Raw genomic sequence first — 10795 nt, 5'->3', positions numbered from 1 at the left:
TAAGTTAAATAAACAGGGTGACAATATACAGCCTTGACATACTCCTTTTCCTATTTGGAACCAGTCTGTTGTTCCATGTCCAGTTCTAACTGTTGCTTCCTGACCTGCATACAAATTTCTCAAGTATGTCAAATAGGATACTATTGTTATTTTCATTTGTATTCTATTAATAGCAAGCCTAGACCCTTCCACACCTATTGACAATTTATACCTTTTTCTTTTGTTAATTGCCACTTTGTATCTTTTGATCATTTCTGTATTTAGATGTTCATGTTTTGTTTATAAGGTCTTTCCATATATTTTTTTTCATTTCCATTTCATTTGTTTTTAGTAGTAATATATGTCTCAATTCTATTAATCTCTCATTGGATTCTGCCTTTGCTTGAGATCAACCCATTGACTTGGAATATTCTTAAATTTGACACATTTATTCCTTTTTATTTAATTTTATCTAGGAGTCATATATAATAACATTTATTTATTTTATCAATATGAAATTTATTGTGGTACATAAAATGCAATAAGTATTTAATATTATTAAAAAATACTAGTCTGCTTATGCTTTGAAACGCTACATGATACCTTCATATCACATGATTCCCTTTTACAAATTTGGGTCTATTTCCACTATTTTGTCTTTCAGATCACTGATTTGTTCTGAATTTTCTATTCTGTAATTGAGTCCCTCTCATTAATTTTTCATTTCAGTTATTGTATTATTCAGTTCTGATATTTCTTGTTTGTATTTTCTGTCTCTTCATTGAAATTCTCACTATGTTCATCCATTCTTCCCCTGAATTTGATGAGCATTTTTATGACTATTATTTTGAACTCTTTATCTGCTAAATGCTTATCTCCATTTTGTATAGTTCTTTTTCTGGGCTTTTATCTTACTCTTTCACTTGAAAGGTATTCCCTTGTTTCCTATTTTGCCTACCTCTCTGCATTTGTTTTTATATATTAGGGACATCGGCTACATGTGCCAATCTTAAAAGAGTGGCCTTATGTAGATGGTGTCCTGTACAGCCCAGTGACATAATCCCTCCTGGTCACCAGAGCCAGGCACTCAAGGCTACCCCCTGCATGGGTTACCCGCATCCTTCTGTTGTGTTTAGGTCATGACTTCTACAAACACACTGGTGGGAAGGACTGATCCCCAGCCCAGGTGTCTGGGAGGCCTAGTTGCAATTACTGTAGGCTTGCTGATGGGAGGGGCTAGGCCCCCAGAATGTGAATCACTTTGAAGGGTCACTTGTCCTGACCAGAGACATGCAATGGGTAGGATGGGGTGGGAGCATCTTTAGAGAAACTGATTGAAGCTGGAGGGTTGGGTAGAGCAGATTCTTAATGGAATGTTGGGATAGGGCACACAGTGTTACTTATGTTTATGGAGAGTGACAGAAAGGCACCTACCAGCACTGGGCCAGCTATATGGAAGGAGAGAGAAAAATGGCACCTACCAGCACTTTCATCACCTGGTACATGTACCCCTGGTACATCCCCTAGTGCCCTAAAACTAGACAGTAAATCACCTTCTTATAAAATCCAGGCATTTTTAAACTGCTGCTCTGTCTGTGTGGGACTCAGAGCAAGTGAACCCTTTAAGAGAAGAGTCTCCCACTGCCCTCTGGATCTCCCAAACATAAGCCTGCTGTCTTTCAAAGCCAGACACCATGGTAATTTTCTTTCTGGTGCAGATGCCATAGGCTGCAGAGCTCAACATGAGGCTTGGGCACCTCACTCCTCAGAGGGGAACCCTATGGTTGTGATTTTCTTCTGGCTGTGGGTCACTGTACTGGGGATGTGGGTTCTGATGAGATCACATCTCTTCTCCTCCTCTGCATCTCAATGTGACCATGTGTGTGTATATATATATATACACACACACTTAGTTGTTGACAATCTGTTCCATTAGTTTTCAGAGATAATTATTCTATATATATTTGTAGCCTTGGTATGGGTCACTAAAAATCGGACATGACTGAGCGACTTCCCTTTCACTTTTCACTTTCATGCATTGGAGAAGGAAATGGCAACCCACTCCAGTGTTCTTGCTTGGAGAATCCCAGGGATGGGGGAGCCTGGTGGGCTGCCGTCTATGGGGTCGCACAGAGTCAGACACAACTGAAGCGACCTAGCAGCAGCAGCAGCAGCAGCAGGAAAAGGCATGCTTAGAAATTTTCTACTCCACCATCTTGATCGGGCCTCCAAACACAGACTGTCTTTTTTTTTTTTTCCCCTTAGTTTTATTTATTTATTTTTTCTTTTTTTCTTTTATTATTATTATTTTTTATTTTTTACTTTACAATATTGTATTGGTTTTGCCATTCATCAACATGCACATGTTCCCAATCCTGAACCCCCCCCTCCCACCTCCCTCCCCATACCATCCCTCTGGGTCATCCCAGTGCACCAGCCCCAAGCTTCCTGTATCCTGCATCGAACATGGACTGACAATTTGTTTCTTATATGATATTATACATGTTTTAATGCCATTCTCCCAAATCACCCCCCCTCCTCCCTCTCCCACAGAGGCCAAAAGACTATCTTAATTTCAGAGATTGCTTTAATTCTCCTTTCCAATATAGATGCCTTTTATTTATTTCTCTTCACTAACTGTCCTGGCTAAAATTTCTAGTTTAATGTTGAATAGTTGTGTGAGACTTTGAATTTATATAAATGTGTATGTGATGTGGTATACATGTGTCTCTATGTGTGTTTGTATACTATAGAAATATATTTTTAGTTGTTGATCATGATAAAATGTTTGAAAACCACTGTCTTATAGAAGCTTTTGCCCGTTTGCACTAGGAAACCTGTATAAGAAAGTTTATATCAAAGATGCTTATAAAAACAAAACAAAGCAAAGCAAAACAAACTAGAAATAATCCAAATATCTAATAAAAAGAACAAAGAAATAAATTGTATTGTATGTGTAAAAGAGAGTACCAATCTAAATGAAAATGAGTTAACCACAATCACCTGAATGAATGTCAGAAAAAAATCATTAAATCAAAAGCAAGATGCATAAAAGTACATACAAAATCATGTCATTTATATAAAGTTCAAAATATGTATAATAAAAAATATAATGGTTAGGACTACATATGAGAGAAATAGAAAACAAATGTAAGGGATAGACAAAATTCATGATGGTGGTTACTTTTGGAGAAGTTTTGAAGAGTGAAGGAAAGAAAATAGAAAAGAGCACACAGCATTAAAGGTATAAGTTCAGGTGAGTTCAGTCGCTCAGTCGTGTCTGACACTGTCCATCCCCATGGGCTGCATCATGCTAGGCTTCCCTGTCCATCACCAACTCCCAGAGTTTACTCAAACTCACATCCATCTAGTCAGTAATGCCATCCAACCATTTCATTTTCTGTTGTCCCCTTCTCCTCCCACCTTCAATCTTTAACAGCATCAGGGTCTTTTCCAAGGAGTCAGTTCTTCACATCAGGTGGCCTAGTATTGGAGTTTCAGCTTCAGCATCAGTCCTTCCAATGAATATGCAGGACAGATTTCCTTTAGAATGGACTGACTGGATCTCTTTGCAGTCCAATGGACCTCAACAGTCTTCTCCAACAACACAGTTCAAAAACACCAATTCTTCAGTGCTCAGCTTTCTTTATACTTCAACTCTCACATACACACATGACTACTGGAAAAACCATACGGTTTTGTTGGAAAAGTAATGTCTCTGATTTTTAATATGCTGCCTAGGTTGCTCATAGCTTTTCTTCCAAGTAGCAACCATCTTTTAATTTCATGGCTGCAGTCACCATCTGCAATGATTTTGGAGCCCAAGAAAATAAAATATCTGTCACTGTTTCCATTGCTTTCCCATCTATTTGCCATGAAGTGATGGGACCAGATGCCAACATTTTACTTTTTGGAATGCTGAGTTTTAAGCCAACTTTGATCTTCACAACCCAGATGATCATGATGGTGTGATCACTTACCTAGAGCCAGACATCCTGGATGGGAAGTCAAGTGGGCCTTAGGAAGCATCCCTATGAACAAAGCTAGTGGAGGTGATGGAATTCCAGTTGAGCTATTTCAAATGATGCTGTGAAAGTGCTGCACGCAATACACCAGCAAATTTGGAAAACTCAACAGTGGGCTCAGGACTGGAAAAGGTAAGTTTTCATTCCAACCCCAAAGAAAAGCAATGCCAAAGAATGCTCAGACTATCACACAATTGCACTCATCTCACACGATAGTAAAGTAATGCTCAAAATTCTCCAAGCCAGGCTTCAACATTACATGAACTGTTAAATTTCAGATGTTTAAGCTAGATTTTAAAAAGGCAGCGAAACCAGAGATCAAATTGCCAACATCCGGTGGATCATTAAAAAACCAAGTGAGTTCCAGAAAAACTCCTACTCTGGCTTTATTGACTATACCAAAGCCTTTGACTGTATGGATCACAACAAACTGTGGAAAATTCTTAAAGAGATGGGAATATCAGAGTAACTGACCTGCCTCTTGAGGAATCTGTATACAGGTCAGGAGGCAAAAGTTAGAACTGAATATGTAACTATAGACTGGTTCCAGTTGCGAAAGGAGTACATCAAGGCTGTATATTGTCAAAATGCTTATTTAACTTATATGGAGAGTACATCATGAGAAACGCTGGGCTGCAGGAAGCACAAGCTGGAACCAAGACTGCTGGAAGAAATATCAATAACCTTAGCTACGCAGATGACAACACCCTTATGGCAGAAAGCGAATAAGAACTAAAGTGCCTCCTGATGAAAGTGAAAGAGGAGAGTGAAAATTTGGCTTAAAACTCAATATTCAGAGAAGTAAGATCGTGGCATCTGGTCCCATCACATTGTGGCAGATAGATGGGAAAACAATGGAAACAGTGAAAGACTTTATTTTGGGGGGCTCCAAATCCACTGCAGATGGTGACTGCAGCCATGAAATTAAGACACTTGCCCCTTGGAAGAAAAGCTATGATCAACCTAGACAGCTTACTAAAAAGCAGAGACATTACTTTGCCAACAAAAGTCTGTCTAGTCAACGCTTTGGTTTTTCCAGTGGTCACATATGGATGTGAGAGTTGGACTATAAAGAAAGCTGAGCGCTGAAGAAATTGATACTTTTGAACTGTGTGTTGGAGAAGACTCTTGAGAGTCCCTTGGACTGCAAGGAGATCCAGTCAGTCCATCCTAAAGGAAATTAGTCCTGAATATTCATTGGAAGGACTGATGCTGAAACTGAAATTCCAATACTTTGGCCACCTGATGAGAAGAACTGACTCATCTGAAAAGACCCTGATTCTGGGAAAGATTGAGGGCGGGAGGAGAAGACAACAGAGGATGAGATGGTTGGATGGCATCACCAACTCAATAGCCATGAGTTTAAGTAAACTACAGGAGTTGATGACAGACAGGGAAGCCTAGTGTGCTTCAGTCCATGGGGTTCCAGAGTCGGACACGACTGAAACAATGAACTGAACTGTACTGGATGCTTGGGGTTGGTGCACTGGGAAGACCCAGAGGGATGGTATGGGGAGGGAGGAGGGAGGAGGGTTCAGGATGGGGAACACGTATATACCTGTGGCGGATTCATGTTGATATATGGCAAAACCAATGCAATATTGTAAAGTTAAAAAATAAAATAAAATAAATTTTAAAAAAAGATCTTTTCTTTCACTTTCATTAAGAGGTTCTTTAGTTGTCTTCATTTTCTGCCATAAGGGTGGTGTCATCTGCATATCTGAGGTGATTGATATTTCTCCCAGCAATCTTGTGGGATTGTGCTTCAATCTTGTGTTTCATCCAATGCAGGATTCCGCATAATGTACTCTGCATAGAAGTTAAAGAAGCAGGGTGACAGTATACAGCCTTGATGTACTTCTTTCCTGATTAGGAAGCAGTCCATTGTTCCATGTCCGGTTCTAAATGTTGCTTCTTGACCTGCATACAGACTTCTCAGAAGGCAGGTAAGGTGTTCTGGTATTCCCATCTCATTCAGAATTTTCCACAGTTTGTTGTGATCCACACAGTCAAAGGTTTTGATGTAGTCAATAAAGCCAAAGTAGATGTTTTTCTGGAACTCTCTTCCTTTTTCCATGATCAAATGGATGTTGGCAATTTGATCTCTGGTTCTTCTGTCTTTTCTAAATCAAGCTTGAGCATCTGGAAGTTCATGGTTCACGTATTGTTGAAGCCTGGCTTGGAGAATTTTGAGCATTACTTTACTAGCATGTGAGATAAGTGCAACTGTGTGGTAGTTTGAGCATTCTTTGGCATTGCCTTTATTTGGGATTGGAATGAAAATGGACCTTTTCTAGTCCTGTGGCCTCTGTTGAGTTTTCCAAATTTGCTGGTGTATTTCATGCAGCACTTTCACAGCATCATCTTTTAGGATTTGGAATAGCTCAACTGGAATTCCATCACCTCCACTTGTTTTGTTCGTAGTGATGCTTCATAAGGTCCACTTGACTTTGCATTCCAGAATGTCTGGGTGTAGGTGAGTGATCACATCATCATGCTTATCTGGGTCATTCAGATCTTTTTTGTATAGTTCTGTGTATTCTTGCCACCTCTTCTTAATATCTTTTGCTTCTGTTAGGTCCATACCATTTCTGTCCTTTATTGAGCCCATTTTTGTGTGAAATGTTCCCTTTGTATCTCTAATTTTCTTGAAGAGATCTCTAGTCTTTCCCATTTTATTATTTTCCTCCATCTGTTTGCATTGATCACTGAGGCCGACTTTCTTATCTCTTCCTGCTATTCTTTGGAACTCTGCATTCAATCGGGTATATCTTTCCTTTTCTCCATAGTACTCAAGTACTTAGTAATCAAAGGGACTAGTGATGTTTTTAAGGCTGGTGGCATATGCACTGAAATTCATTTCATTTTATTACTATTTTTATGTTTCAGTTATATTATTTTGTATGTATTGTAAGTAAGCAATAAGTAATAAAAGCAGATCAGAACTTAAGATATAAGGTCCTCCTTCTTTTTCCTTAATTGGTTGTCTCCTGCAGCAATCAGCCGAGAGTGTGTCCGCTGCATGATACCTGCATACTGTACACTTCTGTAGGGGTGCTAGAACAATTCAGATTAGCCCATCCATCACATCTGCTCCATCATCCCAAATAAAGAGGTCTTTCCTACTTTTTCCTGATTCCAACATTTCTAAGCCTTATTGTTTTAAGAATGTAGGTATGTTTGTTTCATTTATATTTTTAGAATGCTGGTCAATCTCATCTAGTGAATGTTTCACTTTGCTTTAGGTACCTTAATTCAGTATGAAAAGACTATCCTCACCCCTCTAATTTCTATCTTGAATACAGGTTTTTCCTATTTTTTTAAAATATTTGTTTAGTCATTGCCAAGGGTAGTTAAATGCCTGGGTTCAAGTCACCACCTCTACTTAGAAACCTTAAAGTTATATTTTGAGTGAATAAGTAGTTTGACTCTGAGACTATTATTTAGAGGCTACTGTTACAATTCTAGAACTGTTATCCAAAACAATGCTACTGCCAACTCACCCTTTATTACAAAAATAATTAAAAGTTGATCCAAACCAAGTGACTTTGTTGATCTTCATTTTGCCCTTTATGGGCTCTAGAAAAGATCCACATGATTTACCTATGGGAAAGAAGCAGAACATGGGAACTTGGGTGTAAAATACTCTGAACTTCTAATAATACATAAGATCTCAACCTGGCCATAGATTACGGAAGGGCATTTGTAGTTCCACAGATTTGCTACCTTGAGGAAACTCACAAGACTGCCTCAGAATCAGGTACCTTCCACCCATCATTTTCAAAAAGACCTCACCTCCAGATCTGTCTCATCCTCATATTGTTCGCCTGTCAAAAAAAAAAAAAATGTAAACTTTATTACTAAAATGCTGACTCTGTAATTCAACCAATATAAATCGAAAGACTTGAAGTTTGGGATTCTCTCCCCACCTACACTTTCCTTCCTTTCCTGAGTCATTCATTAGTTAGTTTCAGTTGTATAAATGGGACATCCCCTAGCAAATTTTCCCTCAGTCATGCCTTCTGATGGTCATTTCCTGTGAAATGAATTTGTAATGAGCATGATAGGGACTCAAAGCAGTAGGAAGATACAATCTACAAAAATAAATCTCACATCTATTATACTTTAGGCAAAGTTACCAAGACTTGTGTCTTCGTTTCAAAATTTGAACAATTGATCAGATCTTAAGGATTACTGACTGATACAGAGGAGTTCTCAATCCAGATAGAGATAAAGGAAATCCCTGTATTCAGTTGTTACATGTACAGTTGTTTTCAGGGCTTGGCCAGATAGAGTTTTGTAGGCAGGTGATAGAGAACACTTCCATAATCACCAAGGCTGCATTTATACTTCAAAGTTGTTCCAACAGGAAACTCATCTTTGTCCATCAGTTCTGTAAGCATGGGGCTCCACTGGGGCTTTGCATTGACCTGGAGAGAAAGACCACAGTGACATCAAAGTTAGTGGAGAAACTTCTAGTATACTTTATCTTTTTTTCTCTCCAGTGTGTTTCATAAGTGTAGCAGTAACCACTGTTGAAAGTCTGTTGCCAAGTCAATGATTCAGCACAAAGAAATTTCAGCACTTAGTTTGTAGACAAAACTCAACAAATATGAAGCAATATTTTAATGCATATTTTAAATATTGGACTCAGTTACTATACCTTAAAACCTCAGGCATGTGTGCGTGTGTCTGTGTGCATGCGCTCTGTCACTCAGTCACATCCAACTCTTGCGACACCACGCAATGTAGTCCCTCAGGCTCCTTTGTCCATGGAATCTTCCACAAAGAATACTAGAATAGGTTGCCATTTCCTATGCCAGGGGATCTTCCCAACCCAAGGACTCAGCATCTCCTGCATTGGCAGGAAGATTCTTTAACACTGAGCCAGAGTGTTAGAGATACTAACACTCTGAGATAATTACTCAGACTTTTTAAAATTTTCAGCTGTTCATAGTTTCTAAACAAAGAAAGCAGTGTTTTTAACAGTTTGACAGTATTCCATGAGTTATAATGTGTTTTTTTTCAATTTAAACATTTGATAATGACCATTGTTTCTTCATTGACCCACGGTTTACTTAGAATAGTTTTGCAGAATTTACACACATTTGAGGAAATGTCTTTAGATATATATTTATTACCAACTTTGAGGTTAATTGAGTTTGTTTTATGGTTTAGTATATGATCAAATGAGACAATTGTATGTGTATATATTTGTAAAAACTGTGTGTCTGCGATAATGGGTGCAGTGCTGTAGGTGTATCAGTGAGGCAAAATCATATTTGTTTAAATCATCTGGATACTTACTGATTTGTGGGTGTCTGCTTATTGTACCAGATAATGTTCCATCTATTGTACATTTTTCTTATTTTTCTAACTCTGCTCTTTTTTTTTACTATACATATTTTAATGTTTTTATATATGTATAGTGATGTACCTTTATATATTTTAAAATTATATTTCCTAGTAAATAGACTCTTTTATTATTACAGTATATATCTCCTTATCTCTAGTAATGAATCTTGCCTCAAATTATATTTTCTATACTTTACTTGTAAGGCAAATAACAAACAAAAAACAAGTTTACAGATTTAACCCTCAGTAAACTGAGGGAGATGGTGAGGGACAGGGAGGTCTGGCATGCTGCAGTCTATGGGGTTGCAAAGAGTAAGATACAACTTGGTGACCGAACAACAACATATCTATATTTTTTTTGTTTTGTTTTTCTAATGTGGACCATTATTAAAATCTTTATGGAATTTTTTACAACATCACTTCTGTTTTCAATGGATCCATTGAATCATCAAAAAAAAAAAAAAGGCCATAAGAATACCAGAAAAAAACATCTACTTCTGCTTTATTGATTATGCCAAAGCCTTTGACTGCATAGATCACAAAAAAAAAAAAAAAAAGCTGTGGAAAATTCTTCAAGAGATGGGAATCCCAGACCATCTTACCTGCCTCTTGAGAAACCTATATGCAGGTCAAGAAGCAACAGTCAGAACTGGACGTGGAACAACAGATTTGTTCCAAATTGGGAAAGGAGTACATTAAGGCTGAATATTGGTAACCCTGCTTATATAACTTCTATGTAGAGTACATAATGCGAAATGCTGAGCTGGATGAAGCATACGCTGGAATCAAGATTCCAGGAGAAATATCAATAACCTAAGATACACAGATGACACCACCCTTATGGCAGAAAGTGAAGAAAAACTGAAGAGCCTCTTGATGAAATTGAAAAAGGAGAGTAAAAAAATTGGCTTAAAACTCAACATTCAGAATAAAGATCATGGCATCTGGTCCCATCACTTAATGGGTAATAGATGGGGAAACAGTGGAAGCAGTGACAGACTTTATTTTGGGGGGCCCCAAAATCACTGCAGATGGTGAGTGCAGCCATGAAATTAAAAGATGCTTGCTCCTTGGAAGGAAAGCTATGATCAACCTAGACAGCATATTAAAAAGCCGAAACATCACTTTGCCAACAAAGGTCTGTCTACTCAAAGCTACGGTTTTCCCAGTAGTCATATGTGGATGTGAGAGTTGAATTATAAAGGAAGCTGAGCGCCAGAGAATTGATGCTTTTGAACTCTGGTGTTGGAGAAGAGTCTTGAGAGTCCCTTGGACTGCAAGGAGATTAAACCAGTCCATCCTAAAGGAAATCAGTCCTGAATATTCATTGGAAGGACTGATGCTGAAGCTGAAGCTCTAATACTTTGGCCATCTGATGTGAAGAACTGACTTCTTGGAAAAGACCCTGATGCTGGGAAAGACTGAAGGCAGGAGGA

At 38.3% G+C, this 10795-nt stretch overlaps 1 protein-coding gene across 1 annotated transcript in view; it reads right to left on the bottom strand.

The window, feature by feature from the left end:
- The window catches only part of CR1L (complement component (3b/4b) receptor 1-like), a 68150-nt gene that overhangs the window by 45333 nt on the left and 12022 nt on the right, over positions 1-10795 (bottom strand). Inside the window, 2 exon segments of the mRNA XM_010854268.1 lie at positions 7800-7831; positions 8338-8434. Of these exon segments, the coding sequence (XP_010852570.1) occupies positions 7800-7831; positions 8338-8434 (129 nt within the window).

The sequence above is a fragment of the Bison bison genome, unplaced genomic scaffold, assembly GCF_000754665.1.
Source record: "Bison bison bison isolate TAMUID 2011002044 unplaced genomic scaffold, Bison_UMD1.0 scf7180017864338, whole genome shotgun sequence".
NCBI classification, from domain to species: Eukaryota; Metazoa; Chordata; class Mammalia; order Artiodactyla; family Bovidae; genus Bison; species Bison bison.
The sequence above is the reverse complement of the archived record's forward strand: the minus strand, read 5'-3'. Positions and strand labels throughout refer to the sequence as shown.